This window comes from Meles meles, chromosome 11 (genome assembly GCF_922984935.1).
Source record: "Meles meles chromosome 11, mMelMel3.1 paternal haplotype, whole genome shotgun sequence".
Lineage (NCBI taxonomy): Eukaryota > Metazoa > Chordata > Mammalia > Carnivora > Mustelidae > Meles > Meles meles.
In genome coordinates, this window is record NC_060076.1 from 26,962,696 (window position 1) to 26,988,872 (window position 26,177).

Consider the following 26,177-nt stretch of genomic DNA (forward strand, 5'->3'; position numbering starts at 1 on the left):
CCCGTTAGCGTCTTGGGCAGTGAACACAGGAACCGAACAATGGCGGATATTTTTAACAGAACCCTTCCTTTCAGATGGGGGAAGGGCTATTATTCTCTGAATCCCCAAAATACTTTATCAGTCTTGTGGCACTTAGCGCTCTCGTTTGTACACTGAAAATATCCTTAAAGCTAAACATAAAAGGATTTCTCCAATTAATAAATTCTAGAATTCTCCTACTTTACTTTTCTACTCATTATGAATCAAAATGGGCTGCTTGTTGGTCGGGATGAGGCTCTGAACTTATCTGGATAGATACACACCTGTCGTTCTGAAAACAGGGGAGAAGACAATACACCCTGATTACGAAATCAGAGGCTGTATTTGTACCTCACCTCCTTTACTGGACCAAGAGCCCCTACACAGCAGGGTCGATGTCAGATTCCCTGCCCTGCACACCCTCACCAGGCCCTGGGTGAGGGCGGGTGAACGATACTTTAAATTAAAAAAAAAAAAAAAAAAGAGAAGAATTGTACTTAAAGATGATTAATACATATTTAGATAATAGTAACAAACAAATACCTTTGGGACTAATGGTTTTGTGTGGCTTGATTTTTTAATTTTTAAAGCTCAATTAAAAGCTTGGGATTGGGGGCGCCTGGGTGGCTCAGTGGTTTAAGCCGCTGCCTTCGGCTCAGGTCATGATCTCAGGGTCCTGGGATCGAGTCCCGCATCGGGCTCTCTGCTCGGCAGGGAGCCTGCTTCCCTCTCACTCTCTCTGCCTGCCTCTCTGCCTACTTGTGATCTCTCTCTGTCAAATAAATAAATAAAAATCTTAAAAAAAAAAAAAAAAGCTTGGGATTGGTCTAAGAAGTGTCTGAGATTTTTTTTTTTCCTTTTTTCAGCGAGAAGATGAACCAAAGATACGAGTACAGATTATTTAACCACACGTTCATTGGTAATTTACTGTAGAGTGCCTAGCCAGCAGGGCTCACCGACTTGGAATAACGTTAAAAGTCGAAAAGGCAAAAACGGGAAAATAATTAGTGAACAAGTAAAAGAAATGATATGAAGTGGTGCGTTTCTTAACAAACTTTAGGAAAGAAAACTATTTTTAGGGGCACCTGGGTGGCTCAGTTGGTTAAGCGGCTGCCTTGGGCCCAGGTGATGATCCCAGGGTTCTGGGATCAAACCCCTCATCCGGCTCCTTGCTCAGCAGGGAGCCTGCTTCTCCATCTTGTCCCCACTTGTTTTCTCTCTCGCCATCTCTGTCTCTGTCTCTCTCAAATAAATAAATAAATAAAATCTTTAAAAAAAAAGGAAATTTTTAAAAAAGGAATTATATTATGACAGTAAGATAACATGTTCTTACAAATGATAATGTAAATATTCTAGGCAAAACTCCTCTCGCAACAAGCAGGCAGTGCAGAATAAAAGGTTGCGTCAAATAACACTCAGCAATTAGGGGAGCCTTCTGAACACTTTTTAGTGTTCCACACCATGGGACAGAGATTTTCTCTCATGGAGGTCAGGGTTAGGCATGCAATAGCTAGAGGTGAGTTTCTGCTCCAGTCATGATCCCTGTAAAGAAAAACGTAAACCTGAAAGATCCACCCAAGCCCATACTCACTGTGAACACTGTGGCTGAAATGGCATAGATGAGGAGGGCCCGAAGATTGTCTTCAGCTATCTGAAGCTGTTCAGGAATCACGGTTTCTTTGGGAGACCTTCTTTGCTTTGCATACAGCCACCACAGTACCCCTGTGCCACCTGGGTTCAAAAACCAATTGTTTTGGAAATAACTAGCATGAGAAAATGTGTAACATAAATCTGCCCTTTCCTGGATCTTTCCTACATATCACTGTGGGACTGACACAGCAACAATCCATTTGGCTGGCGGGGGGTGCGTGGCTGTAACTTTTTGTGGACATAAGGGGAGCTCCAATTACTCCTTTATCATCGTTCACACTAGGTACTTAGACATATTCCAGCGTATCAAATAGATGTCCTTCAGCCATATTTATTATTATTATTTTTTAAAGATTTTATTTATTTATTTGACAGAGAAAAAGCACAAGTAGGCAGAGCGGCAGGCAGAGGGAGAGGGAGAAGCAGACTCTCTGTGGAGTAGGGAGCCTGATGTGGGACTTGATCCCAGGGTTCTGGGATCATGACCTGAGCTGAAGGCAGCACTTAACCGACTGAGCCACCCAGGCGCCCAGCCATATTTTTTATTGACACTGAAGCTCAGAGAGAGCCAGCAAAGACAGGTACCCCTGAGAGGAAGTGATCATGAAGAGAGAGTCGGCGCCTGTTGGGACCTGAGGAGCTTGCAGGAAGCAAGTAAGGGTCACAGAAATCAGTAATGAAGCTGAGGACTGAGGAAAGGAAAGATCCTCTTTGACGTGCTATCACAGTAACCCCAGTGTCCCCTGTGGAAACAGTCATGCAGTTGATACAGTATTTGTACAATGAGCAAATGAAGACGAAAGGAGTAATTCCCACCAAAAGCAGGAACAAAGACAGGAGATCTTTGATAGCTTGCTAGCGGTGTGTGCTAGGGATGGGAATTTTTCTCCCTGTCCCTGGTTCAGAGATCCCAAGAGCTAAACTGTAGAGGGGGGAAACTTGCCACCACATGAGCACTGTATCAGACTCCTTCATTCTGAGTGCGCAGAGCAACGACTGTTCGAGGTGCTGGGGACAGAACTGTGAACAAAACTAAGTCCCCACCCTCCCCCCTCATGGAGCTTATATAGTCATAAGGAAACAAAACAAATAAGAAAATAAGTAAAAATAGAGTATATGATGTCTGAAGAAAAATGTAAACTCTTAATAGGGATAGAAAGTGCTGGGGTTGGGAAAGCACTGTAATAAGATGGGTAAGCAAGGTCTCACTGGTGAGCTGGTATCTGAGCAAAAGAATCAAAGACAGGGCAAAAACAATCTATAAAACTATCTAAGACGGGGCGCCTGCGTGGCTCAGTGGATTAAGCCGCTGCCTTCAGCTCAGGTCATGATCTCAGGGTCCTGGGATCGAGCCCCACATCGGGCTCTCTGCTCGGCGGGGAGCCTGCTTCCTCCTCTCTCTCTGCCTGCCTCTCTGCCTACTTGTGATCTCTCTCTCTGTCAAATAAATAAATAAAATCTTTAAAAAAAAAAAAAAAGAAAGAAAACTATCTAAGACAACGGTGTTGCAGGCAATGGTAATAGCAAATTCTAAGATGCTGAGTGGGACCCCGCCTAGCAGGAGAGAAAGGAGGCCACCATGGCTAAGCAACAAGCAAGGAGCAGAGGGGCTCTAGAGACCAGATCCTAGTGGAAGGCCTTGTAGGCTACAGCAAGGAAATGGAAGATTCAGAATAAAGATGTGTATGTGTAGGCAGACAAGATAAATGCCTGGGAGAGGAGAAATTGAGCTAAGAGATATGCAAATCAACCTGATCCCCACCTGCACTCAAGTAAACAGTGAATAGTGTCAAAGGGAAATGCCACCCCTGCCTGGTAGCAAACAGTGAGCACGATTTTTTTTTTCCATTGAAGATGAATAAACAAATTTAAAAACAACCACGAGTCTATGAAAAACATTTGAAAAAGGGAAGTACTTCCATTTCAAAATCTTTTTTATTTTTTTCAAAGACTTTATTTACTTGAAACACAGAGAGAGAGAGAGGGAGAGGGACAGCACAAGCAGAGGGAGTGGCAGGCAGAGGGAGAAGCAGGCAGCCCAATGTGGGACTTGATCTAAGGACCCCGGGATCATGACCTGAGCTGAAGGCAGACATTAAACCGCTTGAGCCACCCAGGCACCCCTTCCATTTTGAAATCTTAAAGAAAACTGTCATAGCCTTAAAAAATGGAGTAGAATATGTTTTCTACAAATAGGAATAGAAGTTATGAGGGAAACGGCTGCCTGGCTGGCTCAGTTGGTGGAATATGTAACTCTCCATCTTGGGGTTGTGAGTTTGAGCCCCACGTTAGTGTAGAGATTACTTAAAAATTTTTAAAATCTTGGGCACCTGGGTGGCTCAGTGGGTTAAAGCCTCTGCCTTCAGCTCAGGTCATGATCCCAGGGTCCTGGGATCGACCCCCGCATTGGGCTCTCTGCTCAGCAGGGAGCCTGCTTCCCCCTCTCTCTGTCTCTGCCGGCCTCTCTGCCCACTTGTGGTCTCTGTCTATCAAATAAATAAATAAAATCTTAAAAAAAATTTTTTTTAAACTTTTAAAAACATTATGAGAGAAAGACACAAAGAAATGAGAAAGAAAGAATAAAAACAGAAAAGAAAACAGAACGAGATAATAAAGGAGACATCAAGGAGGATACCATTCATAACAGCCACAGAAGATACAACTTATTAAACAAGTAAATTTGTGTTAGGAAGTGCAAAACCGACGCGACCAAATTGAAGCACCACAATGCTATTAAGCAAGTATTCAAAGTCCCACTTTTTAAGTGATAAAATTGAAATTCAGGAAAGTTAAATAACGTGCCAATTGTCACACACCTAGTAAGTGGCAGAGCTGGAATCCAGATCTAGTTTTTTTATAAAAATGATCCATCTGCTATAAACTGAATGTTTGTGTCCCCCTAAAACTCATATACTCAAGTCCTCATTCTTAATGAGATGGTATTTGGAGGTGGGTCTTTGGAAGATGATGAGATCATGAGAGTGAAGCCCTCACAAATGAGATCAGTGCCCTTATAGCACAACTGTCAGAGAGCTCCTCCCCACTTGTACCATGTGAGAAAATACCATGATGATGGTTGGACACAGGAACCCAGCCCTCACCAGATAAATGAAGCTGCTGGCACCTTGCCGTTGGCTTTCTGAACCTGTATAACTGTAAGAAGTAAACATTTGTTGTTGATAAGGCATCCAGTCGAGGGTAGTTTGTCACAGCAACCCAAAATGACTAAGAAACAGAAACTAGATTCGATGGTCACACAGGCTGAAGTAAAAAGAAAGATGGCTGGACGAAGGAAGGACTGGAATAACAAAGTGAGGAGGTCAAGTAAAGAAGTGACCGTAAGGAAAAGGAAATCAGTGATCTGGAAGGTACACCTGAAGAGCTCTTTCTGAGTGTAAAGAAAGTGATAAAGGATTCAAATGATAATGTAGAAGATGATAGCAGAATGAAGAATGATGTGAAGAGGAAAACCACTGAAACAGAAACAGTATTCAAATACAGAAATAAGACAACTTTTCAGGTTGGAAAAGACACACTCCCGCCACCTCAAAAAAGAGATCATAGGCACACCTAGTTAAGATTCAGAATCAGACAGAAATTTTAAGTTACAAGGATAAGTTAAAAATGAGAGACACATCTAGGTAAGTGAAATAGGTGGTGGGCAAAGGCACAAAATTAGACTGGTCTCCAAAAAGTCAAGTACAGACCCAGGGAACATATTGCCCCCTGAGAATTTTATATGCAACGGATTGAATATTCACATGTAAGGCAGAGCTAATAATCTTAGATGCTCAAGAGTTGAGAAAATATAGAACCCACAAGTACTTCATGAATAAGTTACATGAATTCAAATTCTCGTCAAAACAAAGATGAACTGGGGCACAGGCACCCCAATGTTTATAACAGCAATGTCCACAATAGCCAGACTATGGAAAGAGCCTAGATGTCCATCGACAGATGAATGGATAAAGATGTATGTATATATACACACAATGGAATACTATGCAGCCATCAAAAAGAATGAAATCTTGCCAAGTGCAATGACGTGGATGGAACTTTGGCGTATTATGCTAAGCAAAATAAGTCAGTCAGAGAAAGACAAATGCCGCATGATTTCACTCATATGTGGAATTTAAGAAACAAAACAGATGAACATAGGGAAGGGAAGGAAAAATTAAGTAAGATGAAAATAGGGAGGCAAACCACAAGACATAATGAACTCTAGGAAACAAACTGAGAGTTGCTGGAGGGAGGTGGGTCAGGGATGGAGTAAGTGGGTGATGGGCATTAAGGAGGGCACTTGATGGAATAGGCACTGGGTGTTATATGCAACTGGTGAGTCACTAAATTCTACCTCTGAAACTAATAATACAGTCTATGTTAACTAAATTGAATCTAAATAAAGAACTAAAAACAAAGATGAACCAAAATTAAGAACTCAAGAGTTAAGTTTTACAGAAGACCAGTAGTTCTCACTAAAACTAGGACAGAAGAATGTAAATAAATTTATAAATGTAATTATGAAACATTTTAAGCCCAAGCAAAAAATCCATTAAAAAAGATACAATATATCAAATAATAGTTTAACTTTAATAACCTGAAAGCAAAAATTCAGATTATTTGTTAATGGCTAAAATGGGAGCAGACAGACAGGAGTAGGATTGGAAAGGAAGTGTATGCTGAATTTAAAGGAGGTAGGGGAAAACCCAACACCTACCCTTTCATTTCAGCCTTTAATAATGATAGGATTCTAGATTGAATATTTTCTGAAAACGTATGGGTTCCCAATTGTAGAAGTAAAAATAAAATGTATACCATCCAAAACAAGGTGAAAATAACCAGTGAAAGCATAGTTCATATAGCAAAGATGGGGAAAACAAAATAAGAAAGCACATACTTAAGGAAAACATAAAACAGATGACACCAATAAGACCAAACATAGCAGGCAGGATTATAAATGTAATGGCAGAAAACTCCCTACTAAAAAAATTTCACACTGGGTAAAGCATTTACAAATGCATTGAAAAAAGTCACTTTATATGTTTTAAAAAATATACATATGTTCTGAATTTCAACGCTAATAGTGGTAAACTGAGGGAAGGTGGGGTAAAACTGTGAAAATTTTAAAGGCAAAAGTAAACTTCTTTTAAAGCAGTAGTGGGGCACCTGGGTGGCTCAGTTGGTTAACCGTCTGTCTTCAGCTCAGGTCATGATCCCAGGATCCTGAGATCCACTGGGCTCCATGCTCAGCAGGGAGTCTGCTTTTCCCTCTCCTTCTGCCTTCCCTCCCCCAACTTGTGTTCTTGCTCACTCTGCTCTCTCAAATAATTAAATTAAAAACAATAAAGAAAAGAGGTGGTATATGAAAATAAAACTTTTTCCTCTTTTTATATTTCTATTTTCTACCATGGGTAGTAGTTAGATAATTTATATTTGGGAGGGGAGGGAATTACTATTCTCCAAAAAAGACAACAAACACGGAAAACCCAGAAGGTTTCATTAGAAATAGTAAAACAAAAATATTAAACAAAATAGAATGTCAATAGACAGAAAAATGAGTAAAAATTTTATGCACACACAATTATCCCACCAGGAGTAGCTCAACCAGAAAGAACTTCGACACCTTAGAATGGGGGATTCAGGCCGTTAAAAGGTTTAGGATCAAAGGAAAGGATCCCTTCCTCTACCAGGCAGGGAACATTGAAAGTATCAAGAGAAAAGTTACAGAACAAGAAGGAGAACAGGGCCTCAGTTGCTTTCTTTTAGTCATGGGCTCTTCTCCCAAAACTGATACTGACAGAAAAATGTTAGCCTCCTTTTAAAAAATGTCTTCACTTGCTTTTATTCCAAATGCCAATGACTTCACCATTTTATCTCATTTAGTGATCTCCTAGTGAATTAACGTCAGTGTAATCCACTCACCAGTCTTTTTATGGTGTATAAATGAACTCACAAGCCTTACAAAAGGAAAATTATTTAAAATAACCAAAGTGGGGTGTCTGAGTGATCTCCCGGTCCTGGGATCCCCTAATGGCCCGTGTTCTCAGTGCAGGTCCCTCTCCCTCCTCCCCTTGCTCCCAGGCAGGTGTGCCTTTCAATAAATAAATAAAATCTTTAAAATAATCAAAGTAGTTCTGAACTGAGGGACTGTTAAAAGCAGACTTAACTCTCAATTCTAATTACTAAAAAACAAAGGAATAAGCAGCTTACCGAGTGAACCCAGTATGACCAGAATAGTTAAGATCCACACAAGTACTCTTGAAATATACCTGATTATCACCATCAGAATCATGGATAGAACTGCAGGGAAGACAGAGAACACGTAGAATATTATTTTAAAACACTGGAAAATATAAAGAGAAACTCTTTCAATTGTTTTCTCCTAGGGATACAATTGGTCGCTATTGACACGTTCAAGACCCCAATTTAGGGACGAAAGGTTAACTGGCTACTTCTGCGCTTTGACTTTGGTACTTGCGGCACTGGAAACCAAAGGCACCTAACCGTGGGTTTATAAATCACAGAAAAGAACACATGCAAATGCAACATGGTGACTCCAAAACAGCACACAACTGTTGTGGATTCACCACGGGAAGACGTCAGAACTCACATGCAAACAGACATGCCAACACACAGAGTGGAGAGAGTGATGTGTCGTGTCGGTGATTGGAAAAACTACCACACACAGACAGAGATCGGTTAAAGTAGGTGCTACGCTTCCTGGAGTAACCCTTGCATTTCAAGACCAACTTCTCTGATAGATGGTCCACACGCTAGACAGTATTTTATCTTTTTATGGTCGTTTCTCTTCTGAAATTCCAAAAAATGCTCTGACCCTACGGAATAATATCCTGAAGCCTCCTGAGGCCCAAATTCCTTTAACCTTACTTCTCGACTGGGGTCAGGGGTCCTGATTGATTGAGAGACTCTTCAAAAAAGAGCAAAGCTCAGTTTGAGTTACTTAGCCAATGCCTCTACCCAACCCAAGCTAAATTCCAACATGTTAAAATCTTGAGTGAAAGAAATCTTAAAAAAGAAACCAGGAAGATTTGACCTTTGCATGGGGAAATTTGTTTCTGAAATCATAAATTGTTCTACTTTAATTATCTAAAGGCCCATGTTACCAACAAATAGACAAAGATCTTAAGCCTCAAGAGAACCATTCCAATAAAAACTGGAATTCCAATGGTTTCACATTATTAGCACCATTTTTAAGGTTTGGTTTCTCTTTTCTTGGTTAAAGTCTTCAACTATTTCAGAAACCAAATAACTTTTTCGTAAAGCTGGACTAATTCAAGTTTTGGGGGGGACCATTTGCAAAGCCAAATAAACGGTCGGGATCTGTGACTAGGTAACATTATTAAGGTACTCACTTTTGCAATAAATGTACAGGAACCAAAAACAGATGGGAGCGTTTCAAATATCACAGAAATAGCTTTTCATATGGACAGCATTATTTCAATTGAGTCAAGTACTACCTAAGCAAAAAGAAAATACTCTCTAATGACAAGATGGAAATACGGCTAGTCTTCTTAATGACTATAATTGTTAACAGGCATAAATACTCATTTTACTTATACAGTGAAAGAGGTGCTTGGTTCCTACCACAGTTTACTCCACCCATCTAGAAAGAGCTATAGATTCTGATACGGCTACATATGGTTCTAGGATAACCCAGGGTATTTACATCTTGAAAATCACATTTACTTTATCTATTGACAAGAAAACTCAAGGGCTAACAAGTGGAGATTTCCTAACGTTTCCAGCAATACAATGGTATTATGAACTGTAGCAATGAAAAAAAAAAAAACATATTCAAAAAGTAATCTATCAGAAAGCTTTGCTCTTTGATGGAAACAGAGAAGAGACTATGTGGCTCTTTTTTATAAGCCTCTGGAATTACAACTAAAAACAAAGGGGGTACTGATCCACTAAAAGAAGCCTCCTGCTATCATATTAAAGGTTATTATAGACAGTAACCAGTTTGGGAAAACACCCATTATCTCCAATGAGAGAAAAAGAAAGTTTCAGATATATAAATATAAATATATATATATATTTAAATATGTATATATTTATAACTCTATATAATCTGAAACAATTATGTTGGGTATGGGAAGTTAAACATTGTACAGGTATCCCGTTGTATTCATATTTTGGTTAAAAGAACAGTCTTCTACTGCAGTACTATGCAATAGCTAATAATGAGAAAAACAATTACCTAGTGATAACAAGCAAAGTCCCAATATAATTTCTTTGCTGGTCATTACTCCACTAATCAGCCTGTGTAAGACACTATTGTCACTGACAAAGGTGATCAGGGCCTCTGCAAACTTGGCATAGCAGGAAATGTTCACAGGAGCACAGCGATGGAAGAATGGAATAGGTGCACTGGTGATACAAGAAAAAAAAAATCAGAAAAAAAATTACTCCTACTTAATATAAATGCCACATCAAACACACAAATGAAAGGTGATTATGACTGCAATACACTCCACCCTCCACACATCATATGGGGGCCAAGAGCTGTGAGCTTAATGCTATGAGGATGACTGTCATGGGTAGGGATGCGAGTCTTACCACAGGCCTTATCAGAGAGGGTGGAGTGCATATTCCAAAGGAAGACATTACCCTCCCCTCTGGAAAGAAACACACGCACATATACACGCACATACGCACGTACAGAATACGAAAAGCAAAAGCAAACACTTAAACTCCTTCGCCTGTACATCCATCGGTCAATGGACAGATGACAAAACTTACAAACGTATACTTCATTGGATTGAAAATGAATTTTTGCCATAAGCTATTTAAAACTAGAAAACACACATGCTTTTGCTTGAAATGTTCCACTGTGAATACAAAGTTTCCTCTATCAGAACAGCATACAAAACCTTGCATTAAGAAAAGGCGTGTGGGGCACAAGCTTATTAACTCTCATATCAATTAATCATGCCAAGACATCAACATACAGCATAATATGCAGCTGTTTAAAACAATAACCATGGATACTAATGTATGGAAACACTTAGGAGGTAATAGTACAAGGGGAAAGAAGCAGAAATTTGTATCTAATGTGATGGTTGATATCTCTGTACAAAAAAGAGAAACATAAGAATGAGAACAGAAAAAAATATAAGTAAATGAAAAAATCTCCGATTTGTTAGGGTCATGAGATGCTGCATGGTTTTCTTTTTATATGTCATTATGATTAGGAGATTATTTGTGTCCAAAAAATGAGGTCATCGGTTCTATCAGGTTTACACTGACCACAGAGCTCTTCTTGTGAAGGAACACAGCTATGTATGAACAGTGACGTAGCTCTGGTTTGTTATAACGTATTCTATTTTAGCCTTTGAGACTACGGTATATATCTGATCAACAGGAGAGTCTAAAAAAGTTCTATGAACATGTCCTCAGTTGTGATTTGTATGGATTCTAACAGAATCCATGTCTGTCTGTACACGAATACACACGTCTGTGTGCATTAAGTTAAAGGTTAGCCATTGTTAACACAAATCTCAAGATTTTCAGTATTATTTGTAGAACTATCAGTCATAGCTCTAATATAACTCTGTTGATGGCAATGAGCTAAGCGTGCTCTCATTCTTGGTTGGCACTGTATTTGGGTCAAATTCGTGGCTAAGAATATATGACTAAATACCAAATTCCAAGGTTTCTGATCCCAGCAAAGCAGTTTTGTATGAACTGAAGTCAAACAGTATCTTTGTTTCCTTCCATGGAAAACAACAAAAATATTTCTTTTCAAATAAAAATATAAATGTACTAGGTATTGATTTTCCTTAGATGCTGGTAAATGAGCACCAATGGGAGTAAGAATAGGCAACATATTCCATGCTGTTAAACTTCATGGAACAACAAAACAATAATAATAAAGATCAAGTCTTACCTTAGTTATGCTTTGGTAAAATGTATCCCAAAATAATGATGTGACATTATGACATGAATGTTCACTTAAAAAAAGAAGTGTCTCTTGTGACTTGTGGGTGTATTTGTGTGTACCTTCAAAACGGGACTGGTGAAATTTAATGCTCAAGATTTGATGTTTTGTCAGAAACTGCAGAAAGTCAGAGCATTCTGAGCAATGCTTAAAGGTATGCAAGCCATTGTTTTTGATAAAATTTGTTTCACTAATGATATAAAAAGCTATTAAATCACAGAATATCTTTCAGTGAAATGGATTTATTCAGAAATATTACAGGAAAGCATCAAAAGAATTAGCCATAAGTTCATAGTCAATGGTGGCTAATTTGGACAAGAAAACTTTGTTGTGACCTACAACTGTTTTTCTTCCTGATGCTGTCTATCTAGGTAATGTCCCTGCCAGGTTAATGTCTCTAAGGACTTCTAACCTTATTTTTAACTAAACCCTGAGTTCTCTATCTTTCAAAACCAAAATCTTCTCTGCTCTACAATTACCTGTACCTTCAGCTGCTTTACTCATAACCCTATCATTTCTGGTGCAGCCTCTATTTAACTCACTTGCCTCCAACCTTGAACATAAAACGTATCTACCTTAAGGATACAGATGCCATTTTCTTGCTTTCGATATCCACCAATTTTCTGGCCCTGCTCTGTTTCCATTTTCCTGTCATATAACCATTAAGTATTATCCCTCCGTCCAGAGGCAACTCCACATCTACTTCCCATATCCTAGCAGAATGCTGCTTTAGTTTTAGGCTCAAAGAGAAATACGGATCATTTCCAAAAGACAGTGGGGTCTGTTACAACAGAAAACAAAACTGGACGAGTTCGAAAGCCTTGGGTGATCCCTTTAACATTACACATTTGCACCGTTCGCTAAAACAGTAGGAGTAATGACGATAATAATAAGTAGGAATGGAGCCCAGCCATAAGTCAGTGATTCTAAACCAATAGGAGCAGCATATCCAGCAGCATTCATGTTTTTCTGCTTTTCAGATTTATAATAAGGATAGATGGCTGAAAGGGAAGGATTATATTCTTAAAATTCAAATCTTTCATTTCTATTTAAGAGTTAATGCTGAGTAATACCTGTTCTCTTACCCTTTCAAGTCACTTTTATACTATATCTAAAAACTCTTGGCTAATTGGAAAGAGTACTTTTACAAGTCTCCTTCAAAGAACTAAAGCAATGTAACGACAGTGCCTTAAAATTTAATCTCTGTCAATTAAAAAAAAAAACCTGACAGCTCTAAATTTGAAGGTATAAGATGAGCACAGACTGATTACATTGTCTAGCTGATGGTCAAAATGGTCAAAATTGCTCTTAGTGGTAGGGAATATCAGAAATAGAAGTCAAATAAAAGAGAAAACAGTATTTAGACACAGTAATAAAAAAAGTTAAAGAGTTAGTTTTTTGTTTTTTTAAAGATTTTATTTATTTATTTGGCACAAAGAGAAATCACAAGTAGGCAGAGAGGCAGGCAGAGAGAGAGGGGGAAGCAGGCTCCCTGCCGAGCAGAGAGCCCATGTGGGGCTCGATCCCAGGACCCTGAGATCATGACCTGGGCAGAAGGCAGAGGCTTAACCCACTAAGGCACCCAGGTGCCCCAAGAGTTAGTTTTAAAGTAAAAAGCACTACACTTCTTTGTCATTCTTTTCCTCTACTGTTCCCCAAACAAAAACAACCAGCCATGAGTTTCTAATACTCAAATGACATTCTTGTTAAAAAACAAAAAACAAAAAACCCAAAAAACTAAGTAACCATGGCATTGAAATGGTCTTTCTTCTATTTTATCGTTTATGTTCTATGTGACATAACAAATTCGAATTAGCTGATTTCATATAACTCTCAGAAAAGAATGCTTCTGAGAACCTCGTATGTGAGAGCTTTTCTACTTTAGTGTCTAACCTAAATGACACACTTTGTGTTTCTTAATTAAGAGGATAAGCATAAAGAATTCTATTTATAGCACCTTTTTATACCTTTTGAAGCCCACAGAATATTGAATCTTTAAGAAGTCAAAATGTAGTTCCATTAGGAACTGATGCTGTTTCACATTATTGAAACATTAGTCAATAAGAACAAAATGAATTTATAATGAGTCTTTTAAAGATTTTTAAAAATTAGCTCAGAGGGATATTGTATCTTACCTTGGCAAACATACTATTTGCCTTAAGTCTAGACTATCACAGTTAGTGAGCTCCCCTCCCTCAAAGTCCGATGACAAACAATGTCTAGTATCTCTTATCCATATGCCTTCATAAGAGAAGACAGGAGTTTGCATCTCACACAATGATCTTAAAACTTCAGGTTATAAAAAAGCAATTACACATGATTTCTAATGAAAAATTTTACTTAATAAAGAACAGTAAGAAAGGATTCTTGATAGCCCAGAAAATGTAGAAAATAAATCAAGAATCTAATGGCAATACTTAGTGGTTTTTCATATATTTCATTTTATTTATTTTCTCTCCTTTCCTTCCTGTACTCTTTTTTTTTAAATTTTAATCTTTAATTTTTTTTTAAAAGTAGGCTCCAATTCCAATGTGGGGCTTGAATTCATGACCCTGAGATCAAGTATCATGTGCTCTCTACCAACTGAGCCAGCCAGGGGGCCCTCATCTTTTTCTTTTTTTTTTTTTTAATCTAAAAATATATAGGTATAGGACTTTGCTTGGGGAAGATGGCACAGTAGGAGGACCCTAAGCTCACCTCATCCCATGTATTTAACAAGATAACACTCACATCAGTATAAAACTGTGGTACAGATTTTACAAGATCTTAGATTAAATATCTGATTTCTAACAATTAACTATATGACTTTGCACAAGCCCTTTAACTTCTCCTATCTTCTATTTCCTCATCTATAAATTAGGAACAATATCCTTATAGGCTTTGTGAAGATTAAATAAGACAAAACACATGAGAAGCTTAATTTGGTGACTGGCACTCAACAGATGATTAACAAGTGTTAATTTATGTGTAATCCTTTATTTTAAAAATATGATGAACAGATAACACTTTTTTTCTTGGCTATTAGTTTCTCATGTCTATATCATGCTTTTAATTCCCCAATACCTAATATCCTTTCTGGCATCCAGCAATAGCAAAATAAATGTTTGGTTAATTTACTGAATTTACGTAATCTGTTTGTACTACTGCAGTTTTCTTTAACTATACCTAAAACTTTAAGCATTTTAGGTATAAGGGCTAGTCTCCCTATGGCTACCACGCTCCATCATGTCACCAATAGTTATAAATTTGGATAAAACATGGTCCTTTCTAGGCATCTGCTTTCAAAATTCAAAAGCTCGGGCACCTGGGTGGCTCAGTCGGTTAAGTGTCATGGCTCAGGGCACGATCCCAGGGTCCTGGGATTGAGCCCCATGTTGGGCTCTCTGCTCAGCAAAGAGTCTGCTTCTCCCTCTGCCGCTGCCCCTCCTCTGCTTGTGCTTTCTCTCTTTCTCTTAAATAAACAAATAAAGTCTTTAAAAAAAAATAAAATAAAATTCAAAAGCTCTTAGGAATAGTCCCCATTTGGCAATTATGTGGTATTAGTGTTTTACTGCAAATTGGTTTATAACTGCTTTTCTCTAAGAAACAGGCATTGCTTTCAATGGCAGAAGGTGCCCAGGCACCCAGGAAGGTTAGGGGTGAAAGGGGAGGCTCTAGAGCTTAAGAGAAATATTACTCCCTAAGCCAGATGCCAAGCACAATAATGGATTCTTCAAACATATGATCTTATTTAATTCTGAACAATTCCAAGACAGAGGTATTAATATTGCCGTTTTACACGTGAGGACACTTGGTTCACAGACAGGTGAAGAGACTTGCTCAAGCTGACAAAGAGAAGGTGGTGACACGGCATTCACGCCCAGGCCTAGCTGGACTCAAAGTGCAGCTCTTTCTGTCCCACTAGGGTGCTCCTAGGAGGAGAGCAAAGAGACCTGAACGATGCTAAGGGCCATTTGCCTGCATCATGCTTTGCCTACGGCCTGTCTTTTGGTGTATACAAAAAGTCACCAAAACCAGTAGTTTTTTTTGTTTTTGTTTTTGTTTTTTTAAAGGACAGAGCTTCTTAAGGACAGAGACTAGATCTTACTCATCTTTGAAGATGTGGTCTCTAATGTGAGGTGGGAAATGTGGTATTGCCCCAAGTTTTTTATTACAACAAATTCACTGTTTTCTGATCTTTGCACTTTGCTTGCCAAAGGCTAAATGATGCTGTTCACCAGGTCCTAATTTGATTTTCTTCTATCAACTGTTACTTCTCTGTTTGCTTTCCAACAGGCTGAGCTCAGATAAAAATAAGATCGTTAGACTGTGATGTACTAAATTAAATAAAACCCGAGGATCTTTAAATAAAGTATAAACAGAGTTCACTGTCAGTTTTCAGATGGTTTAGGGTCATCACTGCAGCTTAGACTACTGAGACATCCGTGGACGATCTTGCTAGAAGCCAAGTCTGTCCATGTCTAAAACCCAAGCCCTTAATACTATGTCTTATCTTCTAGTGAATACCCCTCAGGACGCCGTATGTGAGATGTGTGAGCTCTGTATGGCCAAGAACAGAACACCTGAAATACCAGAAAGAGGCAGCCCTCAAGGGTGGGGTCAGAGGTGAAGGAGGATTTACCTGACCCCTGCCCCACCCTTACAGAGGTACAGAGCAACCTCATCCTCGCATCAAGGCTTTCCGGTTATCCTTTTATGTTTATATCTTAAAATATGACTCTATACTCATAAGAGGCATTTAAAACAGGCTGTTTAAAGTTCGAGTAGATAAGAGGACAGAGCCTTTCTTGTCTTTACATTGATACATTTTCTCCAAAGACTCTATTCAAAGGACCTCCTTTTCTTACTGTTACAGCTTCCCTAATATTCTCAACGGTCACAAATGGGGTCTCTTTACGTATATGTCTAAACCTACGATTTATAGGTCCCACTTGTTAGTATCTTTTAAAATAGTCCCTTTATTTTCATTTCTGTAGGCTTTACGTTCTAACTCCAACAGCAAGTTGACAAGACTAAAAGAGCTGGACATCAACGAAACTGACAGATCCTTTGTCTACTTTTCAACAGAAATTTCCACATTTCATTCAACTTAATAAAGCACAAGTTATACCCATTAGCAAGCCAAAGGAAAGCACACTAAGATCGGTCTCAACATTTTAATCAGTAGCTTGCTATAATATTCCAAGCTATAATAAAAGTGGCTTCAATTCAGTATTCCTGGTGACGTTGACTCATGTCATACCTGGTTGATATACACTTAAAGTTCTCAAGACGAGACATGCTTCCAAATGCTATTTACCTAATTCTAGGGACATATTCTACAATGCTTGCAAATTTATTTCCTCATTGAAAAAACCATTTATAATTTTAAAGTTGGCTTCCCTTATAATTACTGTGAGATCCCTGTAAAGAATATTTCCTGTCTCTTCTTTGTATCCATTATATGCAGTAGGTACTGAAATAATCAGTGTTTGTTGGGTAAGACCTTGGATAAGGTAAGGCACACAGTGTGTTATTATAGAGAATGTACCTAAAAGATGCAGCCTGAAATAAGGTATGGAGAATAATCACTGGCATATTTTTTAAATTTACAAAGTAAATTAAAAAATAACCCCAGTATTACTAAGGTGAACTTCAAAGAATCTTTGGAGACTGCGAGACTTGGCTTCTAATTTTGCTATAGATTCTGCAATGACTCAGCAGTTGTATATTCTTAAAAATTATGGCATTTAAAAAAAAAAGTAAGCCCCCAAAAGAAATTTAAAATCTGAGAATGAGAAAAAAGTTAGTTGCCTCTGTGTGTGTGTGTGTTTTAAGATATGAAATACATGCTGTCATTTCTAGTGCTACTTTCTAAATTTTGTGATAAAAGTATTGGACCTGAGCAATAGGCATCCTCAAGTGACTCTTTCCCAGGAAAATATATACAGTTTAAAATCTACCTACAAAAACAAAAATCACAAGTTAACAAAATACAGTAAAATTTACCTCGCTGGAACTGGTAGTTTGGGGCATAGAACAGAAGCTTTTGAAGATGTTGTATATTCAGAAGGCTTTAGGTTGTAGCTACATAGTGCTGATCCTGTTGAAAGAAAAGCTGGATGTTAGCTAGCAGAACAGAGCCTCAAGTTCTCTCACTGATTCACTGTATTTATTTTATATGTTAATATTAATTCAACATATTAATTTAAACACTATAGAATTAATAAGAATCTGATTTGGTCTTTAGTATCTGTCTTCAATCATTTAAAACTGACTCTTCAGGGCACCTGGGTGGTTAAGCATCTGCCTTAGGCTCAGGTCATGATCCCAGAGTCCTGGGAAGAGCCCTCCATCGGGCTCCCTGCTGGGTGGGAAGCCTACTTCTCCCTCTCCCACTGCCCCTGCTTGTGTTCCCTCGCTCTGTCTCTCTCTCTGTGTCAAATAAATAAATAAAATCTTAAAAAAAACCAAAAAACCCAAAACTGATTCCTCTTGGATAATTTATGTACAAATTTTAATTAATGATATTAAGGATAATAACAACAATAAGTACTAGAACTACCTTTACTGAGTGTCTGCCATATATACATATATATATATATTTTTAAGTCAACTTTTCATTGTAACGGACCAAACTGTGTGTCTCCAAATAACAGAACGATAGAAACATGACAAAATTCTCCTACTGAAGAAGCAAAGCGTCTTGGCCAGCCCCAACACTTCTGACAGTCAGGCCAAGAGCAGCCCATTCCCAAGACTGGTTCTAGTCCCCACACAAGTTTCTCAGTCCAGGAGAAGGGTATGGATGGACAAGGGTTAGGGTTAGGCCTGGCCCCTCCTTCATCATGCTGGGAACTCTTAGAAAGTCACTGGTGGGGAAGGGGAAGGCTCTCCTCTCACCCCATACATATAATAATTGTATTTACTGTAACTCTTTTAAGCAAGTGCTATTGAGCCTATTTTAAAGAGGATGAAACAGAGGCTAAGCAATAAGGTACAGAACTTGCCCACGATGACACAGCTACTACGCAGCAGAGCTGGGACTGAACTCTGAGATCTCTTAGACTACAAACCCATCCTCAACTATTCGTGCTGTCCTGTCCCTATTTCCCATGCTTCCCATTACTGAATGACTGCATATAGCGTATACGCTTTCCGACAATACTTTTTCCTCACTTAAGAGGCAAGAAATACTAACTGCAAATAAACTAAACAAATTGATAAAAGGATTCTCAGTTTTCAGATAGTTTAAAACAGCTCAAATTCCATCACAGATTGGTTATGCAAGCAGGCATCTATTTCTTGGTCTCCATGGCTAATATGTGTCTCAATAATATAGAAAATTCAGATGCATGAAGTCCATCAAATCTCTGATAAGTCTTATTTTACTGACCGGCTAATTCTGTAACATAGCAACTAGAATACTGTCAGGTTCATCATACAATAGGTATCATTAATTGGGAAGACCTAGGCTCTAGTTCTAATTTTGCTGAGGACCTGCTGCACTTTTATCATGTAACCTGTTTATATTTTATTAACTACAGTTCCTACCAGATTACTAATTTGGTCAAATGCTTTATTGTTAAATAGAAATAGAATAGTTCTGTATTTATATTATAGTAACAATGGACTCTCACACCATATGACCACTGAAAAAGTTTAAAGTAAAATGTGAAGTGAAAACGGCAGGTTTTAACATTGAACTAATTATAGAAATGTCATGTGAGGATTAAGAAAGAACTTCAAGAGAATACAGAAAAAAAGATTTGCCAGGACAACAAACAACCTTGAGAATGGTTTTATTTCATCTATATTTTGTCCTATCAGCCAAAAGAACTTTTAAAAAGTCACAAACCTGCATTTAATTCAGTAATACTGCCCTCAAATCAGCAACCAACTTGCTAAGTATTTAAATATTTGGGGTCTAGATATCACACTTACAAAAAAAAAAAAGTAGCATCTATTTTATATAAAGATAATTCAAGTAATTTGACAATGTAAGGTACTTTTTATTTTTTATTTTAAGGATTTTATTTATTCATTTAATTAATTAATTGACACAGAGAGAGAGAGAGAGAGACAGCAAGAGAGGGAACACAAGCAGGGGGAGTGGGAGAGGGAGAAGCAGGCTTCCTGCCCATCAGGGAGCCTGATGTGGGGCTCGATCCCAGGACCCCGGGATCATGACCTAAGTCGAAGGCGACGATTAACGACTGAGCTACCCAGGCACGCATGTAAAGAACTTCAAAAAAAGTATTTACTTACTTATTTGAGAGAGAGAGACAGAGACAGAGAGCATGCCAGGGGAGGGAGAGAGGAGGAAGGAGAAGTGACTCTCTGCTGAGCAGGGAGCCCAACTCAGGGCTGGATCCCAGGACCTTGGGATCATGACTCGAGAGGAAATCAAGAGCTGTATGCTTGACCGAATGAGCCACCCAGGCTCCCCTTGACAACGTAAGGTATTTTACAAGAGACACTTGAAAGTTACATGGCACTATGCATGTTTCCACCACTTCTTAAGATAGATTCAATAGGAAACTTAAGTTTCTGAAACTGTTTTAGAACATCCTTTTCCATGTTAATGACTTATTTTTAAGTTAAGCATGAATATTAAATATCAACCTCTTCTAAAATTAGTCTTTTGTCTTTGAAGATAATGCCACCAGATTCTATTTACAGCCGTTTCAGAGAAACCGTTACAGCAGTGGCAAGCAAACATTTTAGATTAATCCTGAAATATCTGGAGTCCGACTACAGAACCGCTCAGGAAAAACACAGCAACCATGGCAGTCACTGCAGAGCACCCAACAGGATCATCAACTTCCCGATCTGAATCGTCAACTTCTTTCTTTCAGGGTCTAAGACGGAATCCATTTGCACAATATGAAAGGGCCTAACTAAGGCACTGTGCCAGCACCGTCAAACACACTGCCCCATCTGAATTCAGTGAACATAATCTCTGTCCCCACCCTTTCTTCATTTAAAAAAGGAGGTCAGCAGGTGCAAAAGAGTTCAATTTTATAAATACTTTCCCAGGATAATGCTCAATGAAAGGATAATAGCCTTATCTCTGATGGTATTCTGGGACATAGGCCAGTACTAAGTAGATCCTGTACTAAATAGATTAAAGGAAAAAGATCTTTACAATGTAGTAACAATCAGAAGAAACCTTATAATGCTTCCTGCTCAAAGGGCTGATGGAGAGAGAAGCTTCAATGCAGAACATTAAAACAATCCAGTAATGGCAAGCATTTTGCAATTGTTTCTCTTTTCATGTTTATTAGCTGATGCATTTTCAGAGAACACTTTTAAGGTGGTATCCATCTCTCTCTCTCTTTTTTATAGTGAGAGTATAAACAATACTTAGCAGAAGAGGTTTGGTCATAAAGACAAAGTTTTTCTTCTAATGCAAAAGGCAGGGGAAACCATACTTGAGTAATGAAGTCTAAAACCAAAAACAAAAGCTTATCTAAACCACACCAGAGGCAATCCATGCAACTCAGCCAATGTTACTCAAAGTGAGTGATCTTAGGAAGCCAACTTCCATATATAAACATTTATCTTGGTAAACAGTTGCCACAGTCCTCAGAATGTTTAACTACCATAATTTTTCAAATGCCTTATAATATTCAATTATTTATTCTTTAGCTCAGTATCACTTATAAGAACTCCCCTAAGAGGTATGTTTCCATCACCAGACTCGAAACATTACAAATGAAAAAAATAATACTTTCAAGGCCTTTATAAGCAATCACTGACAAATTTAGGAATAACATCCTTTACTCCTAGGCGACAATGCTGCTTCTGTGCCATTTCTAAACATCATAATCAGACAAATATTCAATAAGCTCTGGGCAAAAAACATATATCCCACAGATTATCTCAAAACCTCTTCTCTATATGCTGCACAGAGCCTTGAAAATGGTCTTTGTAAAATGGTCCTTGTAATACCCTCCTGCCCTCAGGATAATTTCCAAACTCCTTGGCTTCAAAGCTCTCCTAAGGCAGGCCTCTCCCTAAGACTTCCAGCCTTATCTTAACATAATAAACTACTTACAATTTTGCTGTTTAAAAACTTCCAGGCTTTTTTGTATGCTGTTCCCTCTGCTTGGATTGTCTATTCCTAAGGACCATCTGAGTGAGTGTTCAAGTTTGAAAAGAATTTCTACAAACTACTCAAGCCTCACCTCCCTCATTAAGCTTTCTCTGATGCATCCAAAGCTATTTAGTCCTCAGTTCTATTATAAAGCTTGGCATATTATCTTGTAATTTTTTTTTAGCTTACATGTTATCTCTATTTTTAGAAATTGAGCTCTTTGAGAACTGGGTCCTGATGCCTTCAAAATATGTGGCACCCGTCTCTCCTGGCACATAGACAGTACTCAAAAGCCATCTGTTGAAGACAACAGACATCATGACTAAAAAAAAAAAAAAAAACCTCATTTTTAATCTTATTTTGGTGTTACATGTTATATATAATGTTTGTATGATTTTCACCACTCACTACAAATTATACAAAGTATACAAATTATACTATGTAAAACAGATTTCTCGACCTTGGTATTATGACATTTGGAGCTGGGCAATTCTTGGTTGTAGGGAGCTGTCCTGTGCATTGCAGGATGTTTAGAAGTATCCTTGGTTTCTAGCCACTAGATTCCAGGACCCTCCCCCTAACCCTTCCCCCTGTTGTGACAACCAAAAATGTCTCTTAACACTGCTATGTGTGGTGGGGGTAGGACTGGTTGGCGGGGGGCATGCGGTAGCAAAATTACCCTTGAGAACCACTGGTCTAAAACACCAAATTATTTGAAACAAAAATACAAAATGGGCTTGGTAAGTTGGAGGCTAATTCTTCTTGCTTTAAAATTCTGCTTGATTTGCTATCACAATGATATTTGTAGGCTACACTAAATTAAGAGAAAAGATTCCTTATAAAACATACTTTAGAAAATTGTAGTTAATAAAAAAAGAAAATCCCCCAATGCAGAACAGTGTCCATTACAAAAAAAGAAATTACACTGCTGTGTGGGGTCCAGTGAATTTAAACCCTTCTCTCCAATGAGGAAAGCAGATATATTTACACCCTGGAAGACTACAATTCCCAATTTCAATTTCCAGGAACCAACAAAAAGCAAGGACATATTGTATTTCCCAAGAAGTACCCATTAACTAGCTAGTGCTGTGACATTATCGTCAACCACTATTAGCAGCACATACTCTGCACATAATAAATATTTGCTGAGTGAATTAATTTTGGACATCTATGTGCAAGACTTCTAGGTATTATGGAGGACAATGAAAAGTTTGTCTTCTATCATGCAAGCTCCCTAAAGGGAACTGTACCTTTTGTTTGTTTCGCTGGCACACACTTCATGGGTGCTTAATTAATTGCTGAATGCAGGAATTATTTAAAATCGCATTATCAAATATAAGGATTTTTTTTCCCCCCTTAACAATCAAGCTTCCCTTGCTGGTTTCTGACTTGGAGGCAATTAAAGCAGTTGCTAGGGTTGATAATTTCATTCATTTTTAAGTGATATCAAGTACAATCTTTTGATTCACTGTGCCAAAAAGAATCCATAATAACTGTGTGGTTTGAGTTATATTGTTACTGACTGGTAAGAAAGAAGGTAATACTGATCGTTGACTGATACTAACTTTAAACCTAACACCCAGATAATGACAATCAAAGGCTTGTTTCTATTCATAAATTTTATCTGATGGGTCATATCATCTTTCGAGGTTTTCAAAGACAGAGAAATGATCACCGAGAAAGCACCCAGCTCCGTGGCCCTACTCAAAGTATGAACATGGTCTACATGGTAGTTCATAAAACTCTCTGACTTTTCACAAAATACAGTACACTGCAGAAGCACTCCCGGATGGGTGTGATTTCTCCCATGCTATAAACAGGACACACACAAGAAAGAAAAGATTTCTGCCATTGTACTACTGTGTTAAGGAAAACAAATGAGATATTATAAAAGTTTGGTAAGAGTAATGCAAAAAGTTAATAAGGTCATCCAGGTAACACATACGCAATGACTGAGAATATGCATGGGCCCCCAACTTTCAGGTTGTTCTTATTTCTTATTTCTAAACTGCTGTTTAGAATTTAGATTAGCAAGTGGAAAGAAAGAAAATGACACGGAAAGCATCTGGCAGCGTACGTGGCACAAAGTAGGTACTAGTAAATGGTATGGTGAAACAAGGCAGGGCTTAAGTCTGACTTACCCGTTCAATAGACTCAGACGCCTGTGCCGAACAATGGCTAGACAAGAGTAAATCGAAGGGTGAACTATGGGCCAGACTCAGAGCAGGAGAGAGGAAGGGAAGAGACTGTCCCAGCAAGCATTACGCCCTGACATGGCCAGGCTGGGTTGAGATGAAAATCCCATATAAAGTTGGTTAACTTCTGAGGGAGGGCCATTCTCTTTCCCCCTACAATGGATACGTTATTTGAGTTTTCAAAAATAATGATAATAAAGTAAGAAGGAAACTGTTCACCAGAAACTGGAGGAAAGTAAAATTAGAGTAAGACGGAATTCACACTCTGCTGCAAATAAATCAGGGGAAGGTTCCCATTAGGTGATTTCAGTTTTCTCTGTAGGGCAGGAGGTTAAGAAAGAGGAAAAACAAGAGGGCTTAGGGAAAAAAAAGGTTATGAATAATCACGCGGATAGGATGGACAGGAGAGATAAATGAATGAGTAAGACGAATTACTGAGAGATGAGAAGGAAGATGACCAAAGATTCATATCAATTCTGCTTAGCATGAAGCTAATCATTTTACCAGCTGGTGGCAAGTGACACAGATTCAGCATTGAGCAAAGGATAACATGTGGTGAGAGAATGAGAAATTTTTAAGTGCCAAGAGAGACGAAGAGGAAAGTCCAGGGGCGCCTGGCTGGCTCAGGTCATTATCTCAGGGTCCTGGGATCGAGCCCTGAATTGGGATCCCTTCTCAGCAGGGAGTCTGCTTCTCCTTCTCCCTCTGCCCAGCCTCTCAAATAAACAAATGAAATATTTTTTAAAAAAGAGAAAGAGAAGTCTAATCCATCGTTCTTTCAAAACACATGAGTAGCCACTATGTAGGGTCCTGTAGTAGGGCAAGGATATTCAGATGCGAAAAGCATGATCTTGTCCCACGGGAAATTCATGTACTGCTGCAGGAAAATGATAAAGAACCAAAAAAGTTGAGTACTAAGTCCTTATGGTACTTAGCAATTTTTAATTTTTAAAAGGCAATTTTTAATTTTTTCTCTAGCATATTTATATTTGGATCATATAAAAACAACAAACCATAATAATAATAAAGTATGTTTGTCTACCTCTCACCCAACTCCTGGACCAGAACTCAAGACATTTATATTCGTTTAAATTCTTCTGTTTGCCTTTTAAATTTATTTTTTTTTTAAAGATTTTATTTATTTGAGAGAGAGAGAGAAGAGAGAGAGACAGAGTGAGAGAGCAGGAGAAGGGAGGTCAGAGGGAGAAGCAGACTCCCCATGGAGCTGGGTGCCTGATGTGGAACTCGATCCCAGGCCTCTGGGATCATGACCTGAGCCGAAGGCAGTCGCTTAACCAACTGAGCCACCCAGGTGTCCTTCTGTTTGCCTTTTAAAGCTCTTTATAATGGCAGCTTCTTTTCATAACCATCACATGTCCAGCTGTTTCTTCTAAATTTTCTATCTAGTCAGACATATTTAACAGAGGTGTTCTACAAACTTTAATGTCCAAGAAAACTCCTCTTTCTTGTCTAAAAGAAAGAATTGAGGAAAAAAAAATTTTTTTTGCCCATTAAATGCATTTCTTACAACGTTGTTATAGGAACCTAAAAGTTAGCTTTCCCTTACAAAGATTTTAAATAATTTGTGAAGGTAATAAAAGTCCACACAAATGGATAGTTGTAAGTGCTAAAAAGCACTTTCAAATGTTGTCATGGAAACTTAAAACTCTTTGAAAATGATTTATAGTATCTTTTTAGTCTGGTAAGTAAAACATTCTTTTGCCTTACATTTTAAAATAAGGTTTAAAATATCATTTAAAAAGTTACTATCCAGATGAATCTTTTTCTCTTTCCTGATCTTCTTTAATTGTGGTAAGATACACATAATAAAACATTTACCATTTTAACACCATTTAAAGGCACAGTTCAGCAGCATTATGTACATTCATGTTGTTGTTCAAACATCACCACCATTTAACTCCAGAACTTTCCATCTTACAAAATCCAAACTCTTTACTTCTAAAATGGTAACCCCATTCCTCTCCACCCTGCAGCCTCTGACAACTTACCATTATTTTTTAAAAGATTTTATTTATCTGACAGAGAGAGATACAGTCAGAGAGGAAACAAAAGCAGGGGTAGTGGGAGAGGGAGAGGCAGGCTTCCTGCCAAGCAGGGAGCTGGATGTGGGACTCAATCCCAGGACCCTGGGATCATGACCTGAGCTGAAGGCAGATGTTTAACGACTGAGCCACCCTGGCACCCCGCAACTTACCATTCTATTCTGTCTCTATGAATCTGACTACCCTAAGTATCTCATATAAATGGACTCATA

The 26,177-nt window shown here is 38.4% G+C and overlaps 1 protein-coding gene across 3 annotated transcripts in view; it reads right to left on the reverse strand.

Moving 5' to 3' along the window:
• The window catches only part of SLC44A1 (solute carrier family 44 member 1), a 199,739-nt gene that overhangs the window by 74,440 nt on the left and 99,122 nt on the right, over window positions 1-26,177 (reverse strand). For all 3 annotated transcript variants that reach the window (XM_046022434.1, XM_046022433.1, XM_046022432.1), the window contains exons 5-8: window positions 17,618-17,711; window positions 9,890-10,059; window positions 7,879-7,968; window positions 1,610-1,749 (exon numbers count right to left, since the gene is read on the reverse strand). In XM_046022434.1, the coding sequence (XP_045878390.1) occupies window positions 1,610-1,749; window positions 7,879-7,968; window positions 9,890-10,059; window positions 17,618-17,711 (494 nt within the window). The remainder of the gene's footprint in view (window positions 1-1,609; window positions 1,750-7,878; window positions 7,969-9,889; window positions 10,060-17,617; window positions 17,712-26,177) is intronic.